Genomic DNA, 25,565 nt, shown 5'->3' on the forward strand with positions numbered 1-25,565 from the left:
GATTTCTTAATCCATTCTCAACACGAGCATTTCTCAGTTGTTAAGCCTGGTGTGAAAGAAGCCTTTCATGGTCAAAAAATCCCCCAAGAGGAAAATATACAGCCCACATTCTCAGGCCGTGGCGCGGGAGCTGGGCACAGGCTTACCTGCCGCAAAACCTGCGCAACCAGAGGGGTTTGCAGGCAGATTACAGAGCTCTGCACTTAATTTCTTCTTATTTAAAATCTGCACGTTTTTATGTGTCTGCATTGAAAACTGCCTCCCATGCCTCTGACTGTAACTAATAATTTACCGCAAGAGATAACTGGCCAGTGGAAGAAGCAGGAGTGAGGTTTTGAGACTGAAGAGGAAGGGCTGGTGGCTGGGTTTTATGGGCTGGGTGTCAGAAAGCAAGGCTTTCCAGCGCCGCCTGTAAGGCATCCCCGCCCGCCAGCACCGTAAATAATCTTCAATCTAATTCCCTGGATTGCAGCAAGGGCTTCAGCTCCACGGCTTATTAATTAAGCTGTTTAACTTACTTATTTTAAGCCCTAAATGTACCTACGCTTCTCTTTATGAACTCCGTGGAGCTGCTTGTCCCTGATGGTAAGTACTACAGCACACAGAATCAGGGCATGGATTCATTTATCAACGAATCCACTGAAATATTGCGAAATTTCTGCCCGTTCATTTTTCAGGTGAGATCCCGGCTGCCCAGGAGCCACGCTCAGAGGAGCTGCGCCCCACGTCGTGATATCTGCCCTTCAGACCTGCGTGCCCCCCAGCCACACAGGGTGGCTGCAGACGGGGATGGAGCCCAGCAGCCTGTCATGCTCCAGCTGCGTCCGCGAGCCCATAAAATCCACCCCGTCCTTCTTGCGAGACCCCCGTAACACCACGCATGCTCCAGCCTGACCCCAGGATCCGCTCCCCACGCTCGATGTTAACTGGTAGGGGAACAGGCAGGGGAGCTAGCAGAGCTCCTTTGTTTCTTAACCTCAAATAAGAGTCCACCAAAAAAAGGGTTAATCCAGAAAAGGAATACTTAGCGCAAAGATATTTCGCCATGCGCCTCTCCCCCACCTCCTTGCCCCCACGCCACAAGCGGTTTCTGCCTGAGCCCTGCGCGTCGGAGCGCGGCAGGAGCTGGAGGGGATCGCTCACACGCAGGGCTGTGCTCTGCGGGATTTTGGGACACCGGGAGGAGCCGGAGCCTGGGATGGAGGGAGCCAGGTAGGGAGCCCACTGCCGCGACACCTGCGGGTGCCCGCAGTGGCCGAGGGTGCCAGGGAGGGCGAGCCGGCGCGGCTCTGGCTGGGCAGCTGCCTGCACACCAAAAAAAGCACCAGCAGCAGCCTGCAGAAATCATCGCTCCGCGTGGCTTTGAGGTTTGGAGAAAACCAAAGACAAAAGGAAATGGCAGGCAGGCTTCGCTGGAGCACGAGAAGGCAAACAAACCCTGTGGGTTTTCTGACTTGTTTTTCTTAGGGAGCTTTGAGAGAGCGTTTGCAATCACTGGGAACAAATTCCTAGAAGTGAGAAGCGGTTGTTATTCATCATGTAATGCCTTCGCAGGCAGGGCTGGGAGGACTGTGCCGTGCCAGGCAGACACTCGCAGGCACTGCCTGTCCCAGGGACGTCGGCCACCCATGCAACAGAACAGCTTGCAGGATGAGCTGCTAGGAAAATTCACAGTCGCCTGGTACAGCGTCCAGGTCTCCTCCATGCGCACCGCAAAAAGCGGAGTACTGCTTCTCTAAAGCAGATTAATTTAGAAGCCTAACGAGGAACTGTCTCGAGAAGGGGCTAAATCCCTTTTAGCCAGGCAGGTTGTCAGTGCCTGAACCGCACAGCGACCTGGGGACTTAGAACAGGTTATTCCAGGCATTTTCCCAGCAGCGTGAGACAGCGCGGGCTGGGCTGTGTGCGAGGCAGGACAGCGCGCCTGGCACGAGGGGACTGAGCAGGGCTCGTCTGGAGCGTGGTCACTGCAGGTATCACCCCAAAACGCAAACCGCGGTCCCCTCTCTGCCACTAAGAAGCTTTGTGGGAGGACAAACAGGCTGTTTATGAAAAGGGGCGGGGGGGATCTTCCCTGTTAAAATGCAGTGTTAAAATCGCAGTTAAAAAATGACAAAGTCAGGAAAAGCAAAGGTTTAAAGTTGCAAAACCAACACTACACATCCTGTTTGTTTTATGGCCACATCGAACATCCTGTATGTTTTATGGTTTACATTTTACAACGTAAACAGTCATATATTAAGCTACACAGTTAACCAAGAGAAAAACACAGGAGTGAAAAAATGCCACGTGCAAAGCAAGCAGGTCGGTACGGCTGCTGACATCAAAACATCAGCATTTGTGGGCTTTATGTAATTTTTACTGTGCAACCCTTAACGCAGTTGTTTTAATTTCATTTCCGTGGTACTTTCCCCCTTAAAGAAGAGTGAAGGGGCGAGATCGCCTGTGATTAATAACGTCAGCATTAAACGGTCCTGATTCGCCTTTGAAGTTCACACATGTTTCACTGGGGTCAGCAGGTTGGGGAAGAGGGTCAGTTCCCGGCGCTGCTGACGGCTTTGCGCGGGGCTGGGTTATCACCGTGTCACCCTGCCAGAGCCCGGCTCTGCCACGGCCCCGCGGCGGCGACGCACAGCATCGCCGTGCTTGCTTTTTGAAGTTCGAAATTTGCAGAAAATTACAAACACAGCAAAAATTCTGAATTTTTCAGTGTTTTAAGCTAGCAGGGTCACCCTGCCTCTAGAGTCAACCCCACAAAGATCCGTCTGCTTTAGCTGTGTCAGAATCGCACTTTCTGTACGGCTTTTAGGTAGCATCGGGACAACTGACTCCACGTGAAAACCTGCTCTTTAGAGGCTTGATGCCTGATCATTTTGAGCAAGACAGATACACCCCTTCTCCCTCTGCACCCTTCTTCAGGACCTTTTCACAGCCCTCCTCACCCCCCAACCTGCTGCTGCGGAAAAAACTGGCAGGTTAAAAACCACATTTGATGATACAAAGTAGATTCTCTTACCTCTGGTACTAGGGGGAGCTGATGGCACTAAACCTAAAAGGATTTTAAACTCTATCTTCCCTTCCTCCAGCCAGCAAGGTTTGTTTATTTTTACGTGACTTTCAGCTCGGACAGTGCAAACCAGACAGGTCCCTATTTTTATATGCATTATCTAAGCACTCGTTTCCCTGGCAGGCTGGAAGGGCCCTTGTGCTACGTTATTAAATGCACTGTGGTAGATAACTGTGTACTTCCCACTTCTGCATTCGCAATACACATGAATTAAGATTTTCCAAATAAAATGCTTCGTCTTTATATAGCTGCCAAAGCCAGCTTGGAAAATAATGAGTTTATGCAACCTGTTTCTGCGAGCTGTATGTACCGTGCGCAGCAACAGCCGGGCTGAAAATCCCACAGCGCTGCCTGGAAAGTTCCTGGGCAGAAAATAAAAGGTCGGTGGCATCCGGCAGGCAACAACTGAGCAAGTCAGAGGCTGCATTTCCAAAAGCAGGGAAGCACGCAGGCAGCAACCGCAGCCCCCCTCCCTCAGTATTAAACTCTTCCCCCACCCAGCTGCACTGGCAGCACAAAAGAAATGCTGCTCGTCATTACTGAATTAACTGCGACATCCCAGCCAGCATCCCAGTCCAGACCCAAATTCAGCATCACGAGCCCACCTCTGACCAAAACCCTTGCAGAACATCTCTCTTACATGTCCAAAGGGATCCAGGTGGTTGTTGGTGAGTTTTAGCTTCTGAAAGGACACCAGCTGCCGCATCCAGTGTGCTCCCGTGGCAGGCGAGTCGGGGTGCACGTACAGCCGCCCCGGCATGGCCGGCTCTGCCTTCCCAGCCACCATCCTGCAAACACAGCGGTTACAGATTGCATCACCTCGGCAGCGGTCGCCAGCCCAGACGTAGGAGAGCGTTTTGTCCTTGAACTCAACCCAGCAACCCTCCCGCCAGCCCTGGAGGGACACACTGGGGCACAGGGGCTCGGAGAGGCTTCTGCTGCTCATGGGGCTTCAGGGCTCCTCATTTCAGCATCGCAGGCTGGCAGAGTAACCCCGTCTCTGCTCCTGCGTGGCACTTCTTTGGGGCAGTGTCTCTACACAGCCATTGTGTTGGCATTGGTCAAGGAGGAAATCTCGAATGGGTTTTCAGAGAGGACGAAGCCTTCAAAGGCCAATCTGCAAGGGGAGACAGTCTCACACGCTTCCCCAGGAGAAGGTACCTGTGAGCAGGAGCGGGTACTGGCATGGGTGCACCCTCCACAGCCACGCAGGGCTCCCGCAGCCCCCAGCCAGGCAGTAGCTCCGGTGGGAAGGGGCTGCTCCCGGCTCCAGAGCTGCGTGCTGGCACACGGTGCTGCCTCTTGTACCCTTCTGCCTGCTCCCCTTGCCCCACACCACCGCCACCACCAGCTCTCACGGACACAAGACCCAGCCATGAGACATCACTTAATGGCGACTCCCCTGTTACTGTGCATTGTTCCCCTCTTATAAAACACCAATAAAAGCAATATTACCAAAACCAACAGAGACTTTCCAGCAGCAATAAAATGAAAAGGGGAAACAGCTCTAGGGCTGGCAAAAGCTAAATTAAACAGAGTTAACAACTATCCATCATCTAGGGCTTAATGGTTAAAACACAAAGTGGCCGCCGCGCTGCGGAGGCCCTCAGTCCGTTCCTCTTACCCAGCGGCACTCCGGGACAAAAGCAAGCGGAAAAGGGATTTTTTTAAAACTAGAGCAGCCCTAATGTGCAAGTAAATTATTACAGTTTTATAGGATGTCACCAGGCTCGTTCCCATTAAGATGACTACCAAGTTTTCCATTGCTCGTCTTTTCATGAGGCAGCAGTCAGTGGAAGGGTTTGGGAATAGCACAGCGAATAGTCGTAGCGAGGGAGGCTGCTGGGCATATTTGGGGTAAAAATCAAAACAGAAAACAACCTGCTTCCTTGGTCAGAAAGCAAAAATCACAGCTGCCTCTTGGGTAAGTAACTCTGCTATCAAAGGCACAGGGAAGAATAACAGAAGAGAATGAAACTCTAGAGGAAGAATGAATTAAAAGAAAAAAGCTCTAAACTGGATCTGGCATTGGGCTGCAATAGGGGGAAGCACTGCTCCCTTCGTCTGCCAGATCAGCGTGGCAGAACCAGGGCTCTGAGTAAACCACCCCACGTTTTGCTTTATAGCTGATCGCCTAAAAGCAAAATATTACTGTAGAAGAAAGGAATTTAAAACTTTTCTCGACCCATGTAGATACCTAAGTTTTAGGGCCAAACTGGACCATTAGATCATTTAGTCCACTTCTGGTATAATGCAGGCTGTGGCTTTACCCTCTTACACCTGCCCATGGCCAGATAACTTAGGCTTGGCCTAAAGCATCTCCTCTGAAAAGCCATCCAATCCCGAGCGCTTTGTAAACGAACAATCCACCACCTCCATTAGCAGTTTGTTCTAGCAGTTAATCGCCTAGCCTGTTAAGAATATTTTATTTTTTATTTGTCTGGTTTTAACTTCCAGCCATTGGCTCCTGTACTTATCACTGCTCCATGAAAGAGAGCTCTGGGATGCTGGCATCCCTCCCGTGGGAAGGTATTTACGTTGGTTTCTGAGTTTGCACAGCAAACGGTCGATCCAATTGCAATTTTCTTATGGAAAAGAAGGCAAACAGAAATGTTCTCTTACCATTTATTGTCACAGAATTTATACCGGTGGTCGTCAGCCGGGACGATGTCAATCAACAAGATGTACTTGGTCTTGGGATTCATTCCGGTCACTTTAACCTTGTAACTAGGAAACATCCTCCTTAGGAAAGCAAAGGGTTAACACGTTAGTGAGCGACTTGGAGCAGCGCTGGAACTGATGGAAATTTGGAGCAGCACCCCAAAAGGCAGCTCCACCATGTGATGCATTCACGCTAGGACAAATGAGCTACAAAACATTATTGCTGCTTATACGTCACCTGAATTAAACTCCCTCTTTCCAGAGCATGGGCTGCACAGGGCTAGTGCAAAATGGGGCACAAATAGGGATGAGGGTATAGAGAGGGGGGTTATGGGCCAGTGCCAGGAAAAGGTGGGTGTAGAGAGAGATATGGGGGGGTCAAAACATCCCTCTTTACGGGAGGCTCAGACAGGGAGCCCTCACTACCCCAGGAGGCTCCACGTGGCTTATGGAAGCCTCAAAAAAATGCAGATTTCTTGTTGCCATGAAAGTGCATAAAAAGTCATGAGATCTGACTACACTTCAGAAGAAACTAAGCAGACGCAGCTTTCTCATTCACACGTTCCCAGTGTCCACAACACCAAGTCCCACCGCTACTCCTATGCAGTAGCTGAATCTGTGTTCCCTTCAACAGACTGAAAACTGAGGATCAGTTAAGCCTGGAGGGAGACTAAGGGTTAAATCCGGCGGTGGTGCAGACAGCCACCGCTCCTTTGGCCTTCCCAAATTTCCCAAAATCACAGCACGCCCATTAAACCTTCTTCAAGCCAGAGCATCACAGAGCTCCCCGCTGAAAATGCACCCGTCCCACCGATTTACCATTGACTTTAGCAGACACATAACAACCAACACAAAATGGGGGACATCACATAAACCAGTGTATCATTAAGGAACATTTATATTTATCTTATATATCTAAAGAATCTTTGCAATATTAAAGAATATTTTTTATAAAGCTATGGCTGTAAAACCAATATATACCATCACCATCTGGTCTTGCGATCCAAAGGAGACGGCTCTGATGGGTACAGGCACTACCATGGGCTTGCCGAGCCCTCAAGACTGCATCAGGAGCCAGGAATTGCAGGATCAGGCACTTTACATCCCCAGAGTAACTATTTTCTTGGCTTCGTCTTCCCAACCTCCTCCTCCAGTACAAAGTCAACCGAGCAAACTGGCTCACCACAGCCTTCAAGCAACTAGCCAGAACAGAAAATTCTCCCTGCCACTGGTGTAAGCGGACGGAGGATGAGAATTGCTACATCCTGGAGTCATTCTAATTACCCTAATTAAGAAGGGCCCAAATCCTGATGTGGTTTCTCCATCAGACATTGAGGCCGCTTTGCCCCCCCTGCCTTTATCCCTCCTTCCTCCGCACGTTGCCCCGCGCCCGGCCGAGCTGGCCCAGGTCTGCAGCACCATTTTGTCGCTGCTTGGGGAGAGGGCAACAAAATGGGCCCTGTTCGAAGTCATTTCAATCGACTCTTTTAACTGCCCTGCATAAATTCCAGATGTTTACCATGTAATTAGCCGGGACTAAAAAGGGGTGGTTTACCAATGTCCATATTTGATTTTCATTCATAAACTCTGCACTCCTCTTAACCTTGTCCTCCTACAGGTAAGCACCTGGATAAATACAGTAGGACATTTCAATTTGCGAATACACAGGCCAATTCACACATTGAAAAAAATTGCATAAGGAATCCGATCTGAATGCCAAGATTTTTTTTTAATTAGGCCTTAAAATGACATTTAAAAATGAAACAAAAAAGAGGAGGAATTGATTAAAAACCAGAAATGAGATGGATACTATTTGACAGTTACTCCGTCGTACCAGGCGAACGTCCTGCATCAGGGATTTTTATAACATCTAGCTTCTGAATTGCCTTTTTTTCTCAATCATTTCATTTACATCCAAGCTGCTAAAGTAGCCGGACTGATATATTGTAAATGTTAAGTGCTTTTTTAATGGCATTTAAAATTAAGCTTCAGCATATGGAGTTCATATAGCATGGACATGCCTGAGTTTATAATGTTCTTTAGTATAGCCCTCTAAAATAAATACAAAGAGCCAAAGTACTACTATAATATATACAGCTGAAATTCTTTAAGGATAACAAATGGGGACTCACATCTGATTGAAGGTGTTGCTTAACTTGCAACCCGCTTGCTATCTTGCAGTGGTAGCATTGTACTCAGCAGTCAACAGACCCGGCTACAACCAAGTTTGCCAACTCTCTGCATTCTTTTCCAGGAAAACACGGGGTAGATTTTAGTAATTTGGCTGTGCATGGACATTTCATCATTATTATTAGCTGCTGCATTTTGGCCTTAAAAAAAAAATATGCGACTAATGTGCTGTCCAGGGACTTGTCAGTTTAATTTTCTTAATGAAAACATATTTCTCAACCCCTTGGCAGAGACTCATTTAGTAAATATCTCTTTGCAATACGATACAAACATGGGTTGTGCGTTTCTGGTGGGAAGGCATGACAAACCAAAGAGCCGGGTCCAAGCAAATGCAGTCATAGCATTTCAATTTAAAAAAAAAAAGAGAGAGCACCTACTGTCATGTCCTGGCCCTTATGAAATGTTCCGCTTGAAAGCAGGGAGCAGAAAACCACGGTGGAGGCACGGGGCTGCACCAGCCCTGCGTGGGAGTGGGGCCGTGCCTACAGTGGGTCTATACAGCTCCCCAGCAGGCCTGGGAAGGGGCCAAAAACCTGCCTGCTTCCCCAAATTTACTCCAGGTCAATGGAGCTACTCACAGCCATAGACTCTATGCTCAGTAGTAGCTTTGCATAAGCGGCCCCTCTGCCAAATCTCTGCAGGCAGGAGCTCTTGGGCGGATGGGCGTCTCTGCAGAGGATGCTTCGCTTCGGCCAGCTTTCCCTGACAATAGCTTGCTTCATCATCTGTTGCTCAGGGACCAGCAGCAGCAGAATAACCCAGTGCTGCAATAAAAACTTGCCAACGTCTTGCCAAGCTCTGGGAAAGCTCAGCCTGGCTTTGGTGGGAGGTCTGAAGCAAGATCTGGGCAGACGCACGTTTTACCCACCCTCCTTCCCGTCGCTGTGCACGACTCCAAACCGGGTGAGAGCTTCGCTGCACAGAAACCGGTTACAAAAATTGTGAATTTGGGGCTTCCTGGGGAGTGTGTCTGAGCAGGCAGCATCTGACCCTCAGCAACACCTCCTGCATTGAAGGCGGCTGCAGCCCTGCTGCAGCTGTGCCAACGGGGAAGCTCAGCAAGGGTAAGTGCTGGGCATGTGCAGCACAGGATAAACCAACTATCAGGCAAAGTTTAAGCGACCACTAATCAGGAGATTAAGAGCAGCAATTCCTGGCATCGTCCTCTTTTGTTCAGACCCAAAGCTTGATCGGACACGGTGTCCCGGGGCTGCACCAAATGCCCTGAACTTGCAAACGCCGCCGCCATCCTGGGGATGAGGGAGTCCAGGACCGGACCGATTTCTTCCCCTTTATGCTCGTTTTTTTGAAAGCCACACAAGGTGTGTGTCTAACCCACCAGCACACATTAGGTGTGATGGCTGCTCCCAGCCAACACAGGGCAGCCAGCGGGGCCGCTCGGTGAACGGGAGCCACGGAGCCACCACCAGCCTCACAGCTCCCCTGCCTGCCCAGGGACCGGCCACAAGCCCACGGCATGCCTGTACAACAGCCGACGATGCACGGGTGAGTGCAGCACAAGCAGCCAAGCATCAGCCCCAACAGCCTCTTCTTCTGCAAAACATCGAGTCAGTAGACCCCAATTTTGAACATGTTCAAACCCCGCTGTTCCCTCCCTCCAGCTCAACCCAGTCAAGAAGGGACCATCCAGACTGCTCAGCACCATCCTGATGGTCTTCTATACCCCTCTAAGCTCTCTGCTGGGTTTAGTGGCTCTGACAGGCACATTTCTACCTCCCTCCCTGCACTGGCAGGGGCACGATGCTGTGTGATGGCAGCAGCTCTCACTGCCCTTCAGAGGGGAAAAATTAAATCAGTTTTTATGTTCACATGAGAAAGCTACCATCAAAGAAAGCAATCACAGGAGAAAGGCTACGGTGCCTCACTCCTGTGCGAGCGGGACATCTGATACGGCATTAAAATACCATGGTCTGGCACCCAGTCTCTGGGGGCTGTGATGGCCTGGGGAAGGCAGCGGGGCTGAGCCCGGCTCTGGGGACCACGGGCGGCTGGAGCGGGGCCAGCGTCGCCAAGGCTTGGTACCGCACTGCCACAGCCCCGGCTAAACCCTTCCCCACAGCTCTGTGCAGATGAAACATAGAAAAAACAGTAAAAGCCAGGAAAATAAACAAGCAGCACAATTCTGTAGCCCTCCCAAGCTTCAAAGATGATGTGCGAGTGAATTATTTGTTCTGATAATGAAGCAGTCATTGCTTAGCTAAGTTTATGCTAGGCACATTTTATCTCTACATGATATTCACAAATTGTTTTAAAATGAACTGTTAGAATAAGCATCTCTTGTTTATTTATTTATTCTATTACTATCCAATCCCCTTAACCATGGAGCAGTTACTGACATGGAGCCAAAGCTTCTATTATGTTCAAACAAAGTTTAATTAATGTGTAATTGGTTGGTTGGATTTGGAAGCGAGCGATAAGAGGAAAGCTTAGGTTTTGTTTGGGGCCGCAATTCCCAGCCTTTCAGGCTCCCCAGGCTTGGCGACTTCGTGGGCATCTTACTTGTGTTTTAATCCCCATACAAGCAGGCCTGGTTGGTCCTGGAGAGATGGGTGACTGCAAGGCTCCCAGGTCCAATAAAGTCCTATTTTTGGGTAAGGGACAGCAATTCAGTGCAGCTAGAAAAGCCAAAAGCACCAGAGCTGATCAAAGAGCTCAAAGCACTCAGCTAAGCACCGACTGTTCCGTGCCACGCTGCACACCAGGACCCATGTGTCCCAGGGACACCGGCTCATGCCGTGGTACTGCTGGGTGACAAGGTGGCCTCTGCAAACCCCTCGGTCCTCACCACCCTCCTGCTCACAAGGATTTGATCTGACCTTTCTTGCTTAGACACAAATGTCATTTCTGATGCTCCTACTGATGCATTAGCTGGGAAGGAGCTTCTCTAACCAGCACGCGGCAAGCAAGGAAGCCACAGGGAACTCAACTGGTATTTCCATAGAGAAAACTGCATGGAAACAAGACACACGAGTCCTGTCGGAGCAACTCAAGTCATGTCCTCACCAAAGGCTGTTGGTGCTCTCTGAAGGCCATGGGAATGTGTGGACTGGTGCTCACTGCATGTCCCTGTGGTGTGGATGGTGCTTCAGATACTACTGAACGCTTCCTTCTGTCTGTTCAGGGGGTAAAAATGTCCCCCAGCACTTCAGGAGCTCAACAGCTGAAGCAGCAGCTCAGCAGCCCAGCAGCTGAAGTCCTATTTTCAAAAGGAGTTTCCATAAGACAAAGATTTCCAAAGACAGACAGTGATTTTACAGTCCTTGATTTTGGGGTGGTCAAGTAAAGCGACGACTGGATTTTCAGAAGCTCCTGTACGGTGCTGTCTGGAGAGGTGACGCTCCTGGCATACCAGGTTGTGAAAGGATCAGAAAAACAAGAAATCACTCAATATCCTGGCTAACAAGCCATATCATGGCTGAACGACCACCTCCTCAGAAGCTGCTGGGCATTCAGAGATGCCTCCAGCGGTGGTTTCAAAGCACCAAGGCAGATGGCATGCCTACATCCCTGATAATGACTAATGTGGCCCCAAATTCTGCTTGAGAGTTGGCCACGGATGCCTAAGGATGCTTCTCCTCATCTTCATTGTTAGGAGGGAGAGGGATGGTGTGCAGAGGCTTCAATAACCACGTTTCCATTCTGATGACCTTTCTTCTTTTTTCTAATTTCCCTTCTTTTGACAAGTATTTCTTCCACTGACTTAACGCATCTTTAAAAATAATATTCTCTGGGACAGATTAAAACAAATTTGGGGATGTCAGCTGTTTCTTTTAGCTTTTTAAATGGCATTTCCTTTTTGATAGATTCTTGCTTTCAGAAAATACTTTAAAGAGATCAAAGAGTTTTCCAACAGGGTCCCATTTTCCCAGTATATCCTAACCCTCAGTCCCTTATTTCTCTTATCACCCACGCCACTCCGCTATGACGCTCTGTATACAAAGTAAGAGCAGTTAACTTTGAAGTGCTGGATTAGCCCATGCCAGATCCTTGCCTCAGAATAACAAACAATACAGGTTCAACAGGAGTTCTCATCAGTAGTTCATTTTTCAGCCCCAAATTCACTGTCACTAACACAAGCAACATTGAACTCTCAGTCTATGGACAGATAGGAGAGATTTATCTGGTGGCAGGACCATGACCTAGTGATGAGAAGGTCAGACAGTTAAGGGATTTTTATATTTTGGAACGGCGAGGTTGTATTTTTTTCTTCTGGCTAGCGCATCTAATTTTTAAATAAAACATTGTTTCTCACATACTTGAGAACTTGGTTAGCTGGATGGCTGCTTTCATGGTCTAGAAATATTTCCTCTCTCTGCCCCATGGTAACTTGAAACAGTCAGGCTTCTTGCCGTGGGATGCTTCTCCAGTGCTTTCGTTTTGCCCTAACTGAAGTCGAGCAGAGAAGGTCCCAACATGCCAGAGGATGGGAGAGGTCAGTGCCAGCAGCCTCCAGCAGCACCAGCCGTGCAGCAGAAGGGTACCTCAGAGAGAAGCTGTGCGAGAGCATGGCCAACAACCCGGCGCTGCAGCATTTCTGGGCAGGTTTGCTCCCTCACCAGCCTGGCTCCCTCCACGGTGCAGCTCCTCCAGCTGCACAAGCTCCACGGGGGCTTTCGGAGGAGGCGTGGGCAGCCTTGGCGTCGGTGCCAGGCCATGCGCCAGCTCATCAGTGCAGAGCAGGAGATGAGCCACAGTCCCTGTGTCCATCAGCCTTCGATGCAAAGGCAGAGCCCGAGCGATGGTGGGGATCTTCCCCGGCTGGTTCGGGCTTGACCAAACCCTCCCCTGCAAGACTGGAGCTGCTGCAGCTCCAGTCTAAGGACGGGTGCAGAAAGCTCTGGGAATAACCCTTACCCATGAGCATCCCATGTCTTTAACAAACTAAAAGCAAGGATTGCTGTTTGAAGAGAGAAGCGTATTAAAAACTAAAATCCCATCCCTGCCCTACTCGGCGTGCACGAGCTCTGCCTTCCTTGCCAAAGCTGTCGACATCTTTAGCAGCACGGCCAAGAGCCATTGGAGTTTGCTCCTGCTCCTTTCTCCAAAAGCAGGAGTTTGCCCTAACAGGGTAATTCCAGGACCCCAAATTTAGGACTAAGCAGATCAAACATTCCTTAAATATCTACTTTATTTCCAAGTTTTAAATTGATGGCTCACATTCCATCACTGATCTCGGATATTAAGGTTTGCTTTTGGATCAAAAACCTTTAGCAGAGATTCTTGTAACTGCCTCAAAAGATTCTGGACAAATATTTCCCTTTAATTGTAGTGAGAACTGGGCATCCATATGCCCTACAGAGCCATGGAAAATTTAACTTTTAAGGGATTATTCACAGAGGAAAGCTGCACCAGCTTAGCCAAAGTATTTATATTTCTTCAGACCTTGATGTCCTAAAATCTAGTTTTATTTTGGTTTACTGAAGTTGATTAGGAACAGATTTTTTTAAACTGAAATAAGCCACTTTTAAAATGAAACTTGAACATCTAAAGGGGGTTTGTGTCTTTTCCACACATGCAAGCTGCTTTATTGATTTTTTTCCCTGTGCAGTATTTTCCTACATGTGCTTCTTAAAACCTGCTACCATAAAGACTGAAGCTATCTTTGTACCTGTGCACATCCCGCATTCCAGCCAAAACGCAATTTCAGCATCTCAAGCCTCCGGTTCACATCTCTGGGATGGCTGCGCTACCACAGCGGAATGACACATTCTTTTCCCTTCAGTAACTGTTCATGAAAAAGTGACCAGACATCCCATGAACTGGTATTTTTTTCACTGATTAACCATAAGCTTCATCAAATTGTTTGTTCCTGGCAATAGCTGGATAGAAACTGCAATGCTGCAAAGACTGGCACCCTGGCAAAACTAGGGAACAGCTAGAGCTGAATAAAGACTAACAGAAAGAAAGAAATCCCAAGCCAGGAGGGTTGTGTGAGCGAAGATTAACTTCCTGCAGAAATAAGGGCTGGAGGATGAGATTTCACAAAGAATTATGAGACAAAGCAGGCTTTGCTGCAAGGTTAAAAAAAAATTTACAATTGTTCAGTTAAGTAGTAGCACATAAGAGCGAGAAGATGAAATTGGAAAGCCAGAGTTTTAACGAGGTCTCTCGTTTGCTTTCTGCTTTACCCACCCCTCATACAACTTCATCGCTACGGAATGCCGAAACTCCGGCAGGAAAGGTGTGCGCCGCGCTCGGACAGGCTGCGGCGACGCACCCCGACAGGACATCCAGAGCGATGCACCGCACAGCGGGAGGGAATTCAGCTGTACATCTGCATCTCCATCCTCCAATATACCCTGTCCCCTTTAGTACCATCTAAACTGATTTTATTAAATTGATTTAATAGGACTTCACTGCCTGAAAAAAAATTGTTTTTAAATAAATGGAAGGATTTGTGAATAGTTATAGCCTTATTTATAAACACAGGCATGCACAGCTCGATGTGGGTGCTGGGCTCGTTCACCCGTGCCGGGAGCGGGGACCGGGAGCGGGGCTGAGCGGGGAGCAGCCGCCCAGAGGAGCCAGCCGGGCTCGCAGCCACCCGAACAAGGGGGGTTTCATCTGCAAACGGCGGCAGCACCCGAGCCACGCTGCCTTCCGACAAAGCTGCTCCGCAAAATGCCACTCGCGACGCTCAGCGCTTCAAGAAATCCCGCGTAGCCGGTTTTCTTCCCGTTCCCCTCGGGTTTAGGCAGCCCTTGGGTACCTACAGCTCCAGGCAACGGCAAAGACGGGGCGATTTTTGCACTGCATGTAGCTCAGCCTTTAAAACCCAGCAAGAGAAAATCCTCTGGAGCAGAAATTCGTAATTAGAGCAAACCTCAAACAGGAGGAACGAGAAAAGGTTCTGATTTATGGAGCCCAGCGTCCCATCCTCTGGGCGCTGCGATGGGCAGGATTTTATGTCTGAAGGAGGCGAGTGGTTTTATGCAAAGTTCAGGGAACTCTGCTAACACAAACTTTTTATCTTTTGATGATCCTTTTAATATAAAATAATCTCTTTTTTTTTTCCCTCCCACAATGAAGCAGTCGAACGTTAAAAAGATAGCGAGCGCATTTTAAAGATGTTTCCACTTTATAAATCAAGCTTTCTTGGCAACAACATGATTTCTATTTCAATGCTGAGCTTGCCGTGTTCTCCTAATGTCTCCTACAGATCAGTCCTAAGAGGGAGTAATAATCCCCCAAAGTAATTCTCAGCCCTAAATTCTCGATAATTTATAGTTGGCTCGTTCTGTGGAGCTCTACAAAGAACGAAACAAATGACTCCCCCTCTCCCCCCCACTAAGTTATCAATATTTGCCTTGTTTATACAAAAAGGCTATTTTACACCATTGCCATGGAATTAACGCTTCCGCTGAGCTTTACATTTCCTCTCCATTGAGTGAACTTGTCATTAAAGTCACTTTTTTGTTGTTGTTTGAAATTTAAAAATCAGGCTTCAATTTCTTTTCGTTTGTGCCCCTTGAGGTCAGACAGACCGACATTTAAGTGATTTCAGCTAAATGCATTCAGGGGCATCTCTGTGCCTGCTGGGAGGGGGATTAGAGTCCTAATTAGTGCCTGCAATTAGCCATTTTCCCTCTCCCCCCCCCCCCATGCTAAATGCAAGTGCATACAAATCTCCATTAACCGTTTTTTTAATTGGGTCAAGAGCAGGTTTATTATTGCTGCTCTTTATTTAAATAGCTTGGGTAAAATAAAATTTGCATGAAGCAATAATTTTCATTTCGTCATTTGCATTACAATTAACGGTGTATTCCTGCTCTTGGGCTCTCAGCACCGACACGAGCCGTTCAGCCTGGCTATGAACGAAGAGACTTAAGCAATCACGGGATTTAAGTCGCTCAATTTTTCTCCCGTCCTCATGTTATTTATTTTGTGCCTTTTTTTTTGTTTGTTTTTTTTTGCTTTTTCCTTTCGGTGCTGCTGGAGAGCCCAGCCCAGGCCAGGGCAGGGCAGGACAGAGCCGGGTCCTGGCCCCGGCAGCCCCAGCCCAGCAGCATCGCCCCAGCTCCCTCCGGGGCTCTGGAGTGGGGCAGCCTTGGGGCTCACTGCTAAAAATGTTGCCCTTTATTTTGGCACCATTTGCAGCTGGACGCAGAGGAAAGAAATGAAGCGACTATTCCGTTTCATCAGCATTTCAGCCGTTGCTATTTTTTTTTTTTAATTAAAAACTATTTATAAAAAAAACAAAAATGCTGTTAGCTTGCCAGCACTGCACTGATTTTCACAAATGGAGAATTTGGCTTGATAACTTAAAAAACAAAGTTTTGCACATCTTGGGGTCAATCCCCCCATCCCCATGCTCATGAAAGGTGACTACGTGTGCACTGCCAGCTCCACAGGACAAAGAATGTGGGACTGAGCCCTATACATATGGATTTGTTTAAACAATCCACGTTAAGACTTACAAAGAGATAACATGCACATTTGGGATGCTTAGGGTCTAGAATTTGGTAAAGATATTACACGTCCCGCACAGACACACTCAGATACTATAAATTAAGGGTGAAATATTTGAGGTCTTGATCCCCTAGTCTTAGCTGACTTAGGTAGCAGCCCCATCAAAATGAATCCGGCTCTTCACATCAGTAGACGCTACAGAACAAGCACTAAGATTTTATACACCAAAATGTAGTGTGATAAGGCCAGAGTTACCTACACAATTGCTTCATAAATAGGCCAAATAGCAAACAAATTGAAGATCCCCGGGACGTACACCCCTTCTCCAGGGGGACTAATGGGAGTATCTCGGTTATTAGAGTAAAGCTTCCCCACACTGGCCAGCTGCTGCACAGAGCAGCACTGCCGGGGACGGGGGAACGGAGAGGGAAACCGCTTATCACTCCCCAAATCCACAGCCAGGGGTTGGGGTCTGGGTCTCGCAGTGTGAGCAGCATACAGGGGACAAAAGACCCCCCCCCCAGCTCCCCGGCTGCCCTGCATGAAGGATCAGGGACCACAGGGAAAAGGGGCTGCACAGATATCAATTGTGGGGTTTTTTTCTGCTTCCTCCCCGTTATTTCAATGTCCTCCTCCATAGTGCTCTAGCACGGTGCAAAATCAGCAGTCCCAGGGCATGGCAGAACCACACAGCTGTGTTAGAATTAAATGGATTTTAATACCTACGTCTGGCAATTTTTCTTTTCCAGCAGCAGCGATGCAAGTCTGCTGCTGCAGAAGCCAAGGAGAGCTATTTCGGTACCCACAGTGGGAGCGGGCTGGTTTTGTTGGGAACCGTCTGACTCCCGGGCTGGTGATGGCCTGAGGTTTAATCCTGATGTTTAATTTTCTGACATTAATTCTGCCATCTCCCACCTGAGCAGCCCGGGTGGGAAGGGAGCCCTGAGCGGGCGCAGGGATGGCTTCCCCGGGGAAGCGAAGGCTCTGCGAGCCGCTGGGCTCCCTCCTGCCCGGGCCGGGGTGCGCACGCTGAGGGGGCTCTGATTTGTAAAAATCAGTGTTTGTTTCCAAGGGAAGACAGAATTTTTTTTCACACCTAACAGGATAGAAGTGGTACCTGTCCCTCTCTCAGTTTCGAGATTAAAAGCATAGCCTAAGCCTTTGTATTGCTAAAACTTTGGTGCAAAGTATCCCAGCACAGATCTTAGTGCACCGTGCAGAAACGGGGAGTGGGGTTTGCATTGGGGGAAAAAAAAAAAAAGTAGTAGAGCCACAATCATGCTAACACTTTAAAAAAAAAACAAAAAGCAACCAAATAATATAATGAAGAATTACCAAAGAGAATCAAGACTAAATGTAGCAAATGACTCCACAACTTTTTCTTGCATCCACAATCTCGTTGCCACACTCAAACACATGCACAGTTTACACCGAAAAAATGATCTTACTGAAATCTGCAATCATGATAATAATTTTTTAAAATGCCACTGATTGCAGCAGCTCTGCAAAACCCAGTCTCGGCAACAGGGACATTTCATACAGATCAGAAGCAATACAAGTTCACGGGGAATTTTCACTAACCTGCCTGCTTTGGTTATTATCATTTCGGTGCCAGCTTCATGAAATTTCTTCCATAGCTCCTTCTCATGGAGATAGACTTTGATATTTTCTATTGTCTGGAAAAATAAAGGTAATGAGAATAGCAAGAAATGACTGAGAAAACCTAGGAGAGGGGCTGGGACGGGCGGCGGGAAGGGCAGGGGGGCTCGGTGGCTGCGCACCCAGGACCAGCGCCACAGCCGAGGCGCCAAGCGAAGCCCCACCAGCCTCGGTCCTGCCTGTGCGGGAGCAGGATGGAGTCCCAAAAATTCCACTGCCCTTTGCCAAAAATAAGAGAAACAAACCGAGGCCGGTTTTAATTGCAGGCTTCTGCATCGAGGCGGGACGCTGCGACCAAAGGGATTTTTTTTCTTTCTTTCTTTTTTTTTCGTTTTGGTAGGGGTTTTCGTGCCCCGATGGCGCGGACGAACCCCGCTGTCGCCCTGGGGCTCCCAAAAACCGGGGCCAGGAGCATCCGCGGGGACAGCCGGATCCACGGAGCCATGCACGCCTCCAGGGCCGCGGTTTCTGCGCGGACGCGCTCCTTTCCGCGGGAGGCCGGGGGCAAGGCGGGGGCGCCAGCCGGTGCGGGGGGCGAAGGCGGAGAAGCCGCGATGTGCCGAGAGGCCGCGGGGGGACCCGACGTTTTCTTTAGCAGGGACAAAAAAACAAAACAAAACAAAAAAAACCAACGAAACCCACCGCCGGGCCGGATCCTGCTCGGGAGGAGCGGCCGCGGCTCCGCCGCCCGACGGGCCCCGATGGCCGCGGCTCTGCGGCTCGCCCTTACCGACCTGCTCCCTGCCTGCTTTGAACGGGGAAATAATTAACAAAAAAAAGAAAAGAAAAGAAAAGAAAAATGCGATTTCCTCGCAGTTCTCCCCCCGGGTCGTTGGCCGAGGGAGATGCACGGCCGCGGGAGGCCCCCGCCCCGGCGGGGAGAGCGAGGGGCAAACCCGTCGGGCAGGACGCGGGGCCGGGCGGTGCGTACCTGCTCGGGGTCGGGGGGCTGCGGGCTGCTGAGCGGCGTGCTGCTCCCCCCAGCTACGCCGAGGACGGGGGAGCCGGCGGAGGAGTCCGCATGGCCGGGCGCGGGGGCTGTTGGAAACCCTTCCTCGGTTTCAGACAGGCTTTTCTCCTGGAGCATTTCCTTGCGGGGAGAGAGGCGCACCGTTAGCTCGCAGCACAGGGGGCCACGTCCAGCCCCTGTCCCCCTCCCAGCCCCTGGCACGGCCACCTGCGGGGTCAGGCCCTCCCGGCCCGGCCCGCGGTCCTTCCTCAGGCGGCGGCACTCGGCGAGACTGGGACGTGACACCCCCGGCCCCAGGAGAAAGCCGCTGTGCCCGGGAGAGCCGGGCCGGGCCCGCCTGCCCCCCGCGGGGGAGCCGCCCACGCGTGGCTGCACTCCCGCTTGACGCCCGGGCAGCGCATCTCAGATGTGGCCGCAGCCCCCCAGCCCCGACCCTTTCTCCTCTTCGCCGCCCCCCCCCCGCTTTTTCCCACCGTACGGGGCCGGTACCCGCCGGGGAGGGCAGCCCGGCCCGGCCAGTCGCTCTGCCCCCGTCCCGTCGGGGCTGCGGGGGCTCCGCGACGGCGCTCAGGGCCGCGGCGAAGCGCTGCGGCGGAGCCGGGCGGCGTAAACAGGCGGAGTGCTGGGCTCCGAGATAAAAGGGCCCCTCTTAAACTTGGACGGAGACTGGGAAAAGCCAATAAAGATAAGGCCTGACAGCTCCGCCGAGGCTGCCGCGCATCAACCCCGACTTTTACAGCGCGGAGGGACGCGGCCGCCCGCCCCGCTGGACGGACAGACGGATGGGCAGCGCCGGCACGGAGGGGGAGCGGCCCCGAGGGGGCTGCGGGGTCCCGGCCCCGGGGACCGAAACCGGCGCTCCCCACGGGGAAACCCTGACGGCCTCCGCACCCGCGGCCCCCGAGGGAGCGCTCCTCTCCCCCGGCCCACAGCCCCGCTCCCCTGCCCGGCGCCCTCCTGCCCCGCGCCGCGAAGGCTGAGCCGCCGTCCGGGGCGGCGAAGGGGGAGAGCGGGGCTGAGACCCCCAGCTCCAGCCACGGCAGAGCTTCAGGGAGAGCTCCGGCCACGGAGAGGGACGGCGGGCACACACACACTCCGGTGCACAGCTCCGGCCCCCCGGGGGGCTCGCCCGCTGCCCCGAGCACCCCGCCGGTCCCCCTGCCCTGCTCGGGGGGACGGGACGAGGCCGCCCCAGCCCGGCCGAGGCGCAGATGTTGCCGGCGGCCAACCCGCACCGCGGGGCCGGCTGCCCCCGGGGGAGCACAGGTGGGAGGCGGCAGCGGCGACCCCCGAGGGCTCGGCTCCAGCCCGCGGACGGGGCCCCGGGTGCCCCCGGGGACGGAGCCGGGGGGCAGGCCGGGGAAGCAGCGGGGCAGGCTAGCGGCACAGGCCGGGGGCTCGGCAGGCTGCGGGGCGTCCCGCACCCGTGGACCCCCCGCTCCCTCCCGTCCGCCCTCCGCACCCCGGGAACTCACACGGCCGGCCGGGGGACAGGAGGCGCAGCGGGGGGCTCCGGGCTTCGCCTGGGGGCGGCTGCGGCATGAAGGGCATCCGCGGGGCAGCGCGGCGGCTGCGCGGGGCGCTCAGGCCGGGCGCGGCTGCGCGGCCCCCGATGGCAGCGGCGTGCGGGGCATCCCCCGCTGCGCGGATTCACTTTCCCTTGATCTTGGCGGAAAATGTTCCATAAAGATCCAGTTTGGGGCCTTTCGACACCCTCCCTCTTTGTCTTCCCCCTCCCTTTTCCCTTCCCCTCCTGTTGCTGACGTTGCCGCTGTCAATCACGTCCCCACAGACCGGCTCTGGCCCGCTCCGCCCGGCCCGGCCCGGCCCGCTCGCCCCGGCCCCGGCCCCGCGCCCGCCCGACGGCCCGCACCGGGGGGCACCGGCCGGGGGCAGCGACCGCCCGGCCCCCGCGCACCGGGCCCGGCCGCGGCCTTCCCCGGCCTGCCTCGGCGCTGCGCCGGGCCTGGCGGCGAGCGGAGCCGCTCGCTGCTCGGGGGGAGAGCCTGGCGGGGGGGGACACCCCCAGCCCCACCGCCCCCTCCCAGCCCCGATGGTCCCGGCGCTCCCCACTGCCCGCCGGGGAGCCGGGCCGGGCCGGGGGCTGCAGCGGGGGCAAAAGGGCCACGGAGGGCACGGGCCGTGCTGGAAGGGGGCTTGGCTCGGCGGGCCGGGCGGTGCAGGGCGGCGGGACCCCGCGGCGGGAGCCGGGGCCGCCCGGGAGAGGCGATGGGGAAGGGTCGGGCCCGGCCCGTGCGGGGGTCTCGCCTCGGGAGGGGTCGGCAGCCGCTGGCGGCTTCCCCGGCCCTGCTGCACCGGCAGCCAAACTGCCTGTGTCCCGCCGGCCTGGGGCCGCTCTTCGGGTGCGGGTCTCCCCGAGAGCCCGGGGAGGGGGACAGGGCTCCCCGTCCTCCCCCCAGTCGCGAGAGAGAACCCCGAGCCTTGCCCCAGAGCGGGCGGGAGCTGGGCGGCCGCAGACAAAGCGGCGGCCAGGCCGGGCCAGCGGGGCCAGGCCCTTTGGGCCGCCCCGAGGTGAGCGCGGCGGGCGGGAGCGGAGCTGCCGGCTCCGCACCCCCCGGGCAGGAGCTCCCGCACCCTCCGGCCACGGGCACCGCCTGCTCGGGGTTCCCACCGCCAAGCCAAACCCCCAAATCACGGGGAGAATCCCCTCGGGAGAGTCACCGAGTGCTGTCGCGACTGAACGGGCCACTTCAGCTCTGCTGTCGCGATTACCAAGACGCACACACCACCACCACCTCCCCACCGCAGCGCTGCTGTCGGGGCTGCCCGCCCTATGCTGAGCGGCCCCTCGCATCCAGCCGCGGCCGAAACGCACCTAGGCTCCTGTAGCTATGCCTGTCGCGACAGCACCACCGCTGCGGACCGCCCTATATCGCGACAGCCCCGCCTGGCTCTTGCTCTGCATCGCGCCTCCCACGGCCCTGCGCACCCCCTGCGCCCCGCTCCGCGCCCGCGGGAGCCGCTTACCCGAGCCGGCCGGTCCCGGGCGGGCGCCGAGGCGCCGCTCGCCTCCCGCAGCCCCGGGCTCACAGGGACACCGCCATGAGCCGGCGGGGCTTCACGGGGCAGGATTTTTATCGGGGTTTTCTTGAAAGTGAATTTAAACCCAAACTCACTCCCACCGTCACGTGGTGCCGAAATTGGGAACAGGAGCAGAATAAAAAGTAAACTGGGGTCAACCTCTTAATGAACCTTTTCCCCACTCCTACCCAAAAAAAAAAAAAAAGATTAAAAAAAAAAAGAAGGCCCGGGCGGGCCGGGGGACGCGAGCGAGGGAGCGGCGAGCAATTCCCGCAGGAGCCGCGGGGCCGGGGGCAGGTGAGACCGGGCCGGCGGCGGGCCCGACGTGCGCTGCGGGGCCGGGGCGAGGGGGGAGCCGCGCCCGCCCGGCCCCCGCACAGACGGGGCAGGGGCTGAGGAGGGCCCGGGGGTGCGGAGCCGTGCCGCGGTGGGAGCGGGGAGGCCCGGCTCGGCCGGGGGGTCCCGGAGCGCCGCTCCCCGCCGCGCTCGGCCCCGTGCGCGGCCGCGGGAGTTGCCGCGGGTCGTAGCTGCCTCTGAGCCACGGGCAGTGCCTGTGCCCCACCGGACCCCACCGCCGTGGGAGGGGAGAGCCCCCGCAGAGCCGCGGAGGATGCGCGCAGCCGGGCACCGCAGCCGCCCCCCGCTTGGACCGCTCTGTCCCGCCGCCCGTTCCCACCTGCGGGCCGGGCTCTCCCCGCAGGCTGCGGCGCCCGGGGCGGCTGCCGAGGGCCGGGCTCCAGGGCAAGGTGAATTTTTGTATTTACTCTGCGGCTGGTGCCGGTCGCTCGGCTTTGTTTGGGTGAGGCTCCCTCCACCGCTGCCTCCCGCAGCCACGGACCGGGACAGCGGGAATCACGGACGCTGCCTGCGCTTCCCTACTTTAAATGCGGTTTTTTTTTCCCCCCTTAACCAAAAAAAGGGCGGAGGGGGCGATCCCCAGGTGGGGAGGATTTAATTAAAGCAAAACCAAAGCCTCTCCCTCCTCCCGCCACCCCCCGGCCCTCCCCGTTCCGTGCCGGTGCGGCCCGGGCCGAGGCTCTCGGCGGCACCCGACCGGCTCCGCCGTGCCGTGAGCCCGGGCAAGCCGCGGCACCTGCCCGCAGGGCGCCCCGGAGCTCCCCCGGCGGGGTCGGGGTCGGTGGGGCTGGGGGAAGCTGCGGCCGGCTTCATCATCCCCCGGCCGGGGGCCGGGGCCGGCGCCGAGGGGCGAAGCGGCCCCGCCGAACCGAGCCCCCCGGCCGCGGCAGCGCCGTGCGTTTCCCGGAGGCTCCGGCAATTCACGGCGAGGCTCGAAACCAGCCCGACTGTCATCACCCGGCAGATAAACGGCCGGATCCCCGACGGCAGGGTGGCTCCTATTCACGGCTCATCACCGCCGAGCCAAAGGAGCAGGCAGGGGGAGGATAAGCCCCGCTTTCAGTGACCGGCGCTCCAAACCACTCATCACTGTCACCGAGCTCGCTCATGCCTTGGCCCTAAACACCGGCGATTAATAAAAGTTTACTGTCGCTTTTCTCCAATAATTACACTCAGTCTGCGGGCCGGGAAAAACCGAGCGGGCTCAGCTCTGCGCGTTACCTGCGGGGATGCTCCACCGCTCCTCCAGCCGCGGCGGCCAGCGCCGCTCCCTTTGGCTCTTTCCTCTTCCCCCCAGGAAAACCTGCTTCTCTTCCCCCCCCAAGAAAACCTGCCAGCCACGACGGAGACGAGGGGAGAAGCGAGACCCGAGCCCGCACCCGACGGTACCCTGCGGCCGGGCGGCCCCGACGGCGGCCGCGGCTCGGAGCCGCCGTGCGAGGCGGAGGGCGGCGGGGGAGCCCTGCGGGGTCCGGCCCCGGCGCCCGTGAAGTCAGGACCGAGCCTCGGCCGCGTAGGTTGGCACAGATTTATTGCCTTGAGCGGAAACTCACCGGTTTACACTGCCGAGGAGGGTTTGAATGGATGAGGACTGAGAAAAAGTTGCCGAATTTGACCAGGAATAAGGCTGGAAGAATGGAGTGCTAATACTGAATTATGCATGTACTCGGGAGGAATTACACAGCATCAGACTCGGGCTTCTAAACAGGGAGAGCCAAATTTCTAATAACTGTGTAATATGCTTATTTATACCATACAAGGACTTACAAACCTCATTGTGCATAGCAGCTGGGTCGTATTTCTCTACCCTTCCATTCCTCAGGCTCTTTAGCCAAGAGACTGGTACCAAACACTTCTAGGCTGAAAGGAAAACACAAAATTAAATTGCAAAGAAACGATGAGAGGAAGCATGGGTAAGATACGGGCTGACGTGCGGCCCTTTAATCTTAAGCATCTGCCTAAAATAGATGCACTAAGGGGGTACTGAAAATATGCACGGTTTTAAATGCAAGCGATTCTCTGCTGCTGAATCGTTCAGGCAAATTATCGGCATGTATTTGCCTGACCTGGGCACGTTTGTAGGCTCTAAGGCTTTGTTTTAGACCATTAAGTAAATATTTTAACGAATGTTTTAAAACATTGTAAACTAATGTGTTACTCAGCCTTGCACCAAGCTCCACTGAACCTGGGTAAATCAAACGAACAACCGTATTCTGATTTGTTTTTAAATATTTGGGGGATATTTGATAATTTCTTTCCAGCAGTGTGTACTTACCCCTTGTAATTTCGAGCAAAGCTTTGTCGGATGCAAACAGGCAATGGTCACTATGTAACCGGGAATAATTAAACCGTGAACGAATATTCACGTACCTAGACATTTTTAAAAGCTTAAGTATTTTACAAATAAAAACAACCAATTGTGGAATTGTTTTAATTTTTAAAACTAACACTAATTTTGCCTAAATGCTCTGGATTTTTATTTTTGATTATGCTGTCTTACTATTTTTTAAAGTAGCATCTAGAAAAATAACATTTCGAGTCCATTGCACATTTTGTACGGAAGAGACTTTACTGGGAGCTTGGCAGCACTCTGTGTAGGAATGAATAGTCTAGAGCTCACTGCCCTGGTGAATGTCAGGCAGATAGTCCTCAACTGTCTTTCCTAGCCAAAGGTCTGATTTAACTTCAATATATATATATAAAAAAATCGCTCCATCTGCTTTGCAATTACTTTTTTGTTTTTTAATGAAAAGAGCCCTAAAGCTACAGCGTGCTGGAGCATGGGAGCAGGCAAACAGGGCCACGCCAAAATGGAAATAATGGTTTAAAAAATAAAAGCAGAACAATGCCCAGCGCTCAGCATGTTGTGATTTTTATGCAGCCTGGCTGCAAGCGCCGCAGCGGCCGCAGCTCCGCTCTGCTTCCTCCACCAAGCCAAAATGGTGCTGCCGGGACGGGGTCCGAGCAGGCCCTGCCATCGCTGCTCCGCATGCGGCAGCCGCCGCTGTTTACAGCAGGTCAGCGGGTCAGCACCTCTGGTCGCACAAGCCCCCGGTTAGGCATGCCATGGTCACTGGCACTGCTGGGTAACCTTGGCCGAGGCCCGGAGGACAGCCTGGGAGAGAAGGGACCTGGGCAGCGGTGTGGGTTGGGGTGGCATCCCGAGGTGTGCGTGGAGAGCAGAGAGCA

General features: G+C 53.6%; 1 protein-coding gene across 4 annotated transcripts in view; it reads right to left on the reverse strand.

Moving 5' to 3' along the window:
* Nucleotides 1–24,907, reverse strand: part of TBX4 (T-box transcription factor 4) — a 43,148-nt gene extending 18,241 nt beyond the window's left edge. The window contains exons 1-5 of one of the 4 annotated variants that reach the window (XM_087751650.1): nt 23,930–24,907; nt 18,939–19,097; nt 17,930–18,024; nt 5,690–5,809; nt 3,708–3,855 (exon numbers count right to left, since the gene is read on the reverse strand). In XM_087751650.1, coding sequence (XP_087607776.1) covers nt 3,708–3,855; nt 5,690–5,809; nt 17,930–18,024; nt 18,939–19,094 — 519 coding nt within the window. In that variant the 5' untranslated portion in view covers nt 19,095–19,097; nt 23,930–24,907. Of the gene's footprint in view, nt 1–3,707; nt 3,856–5,689; nt 5,810–17,929; nt 18,025–18,938; nt 19,098–19,184; nt 19,249–20,452; nt 20,644–21,965; nt 22,055–23,929 lie in introns of those variants that run through there. The other 3 variants (XM_087751648.1, XM_087751647.1, XM_087751649.1) reach the window with 3 other exon arrangements.
* Between the last annotated feature and the right edge of the window lie 658 nt (nt 24,908–25,565).

The sequence above is a fragment of the Nipponia nippon genome, unplaced genomic scaffold, assembly GCF_047370975.1.
Source record: "Nipponia nippon isolate SJK-2023a ecotype South Korea unplaced genomic scaffold, ASM4737097v1 scaffold_15, whole genome shotgun sequence".
Classification (NCBI taxonomy): Eukaryota; Metazoa; Chordata; class Aves; order Pelecaniformes; family Threskiornithidae; genus Nipponia; species Nipponia nippon.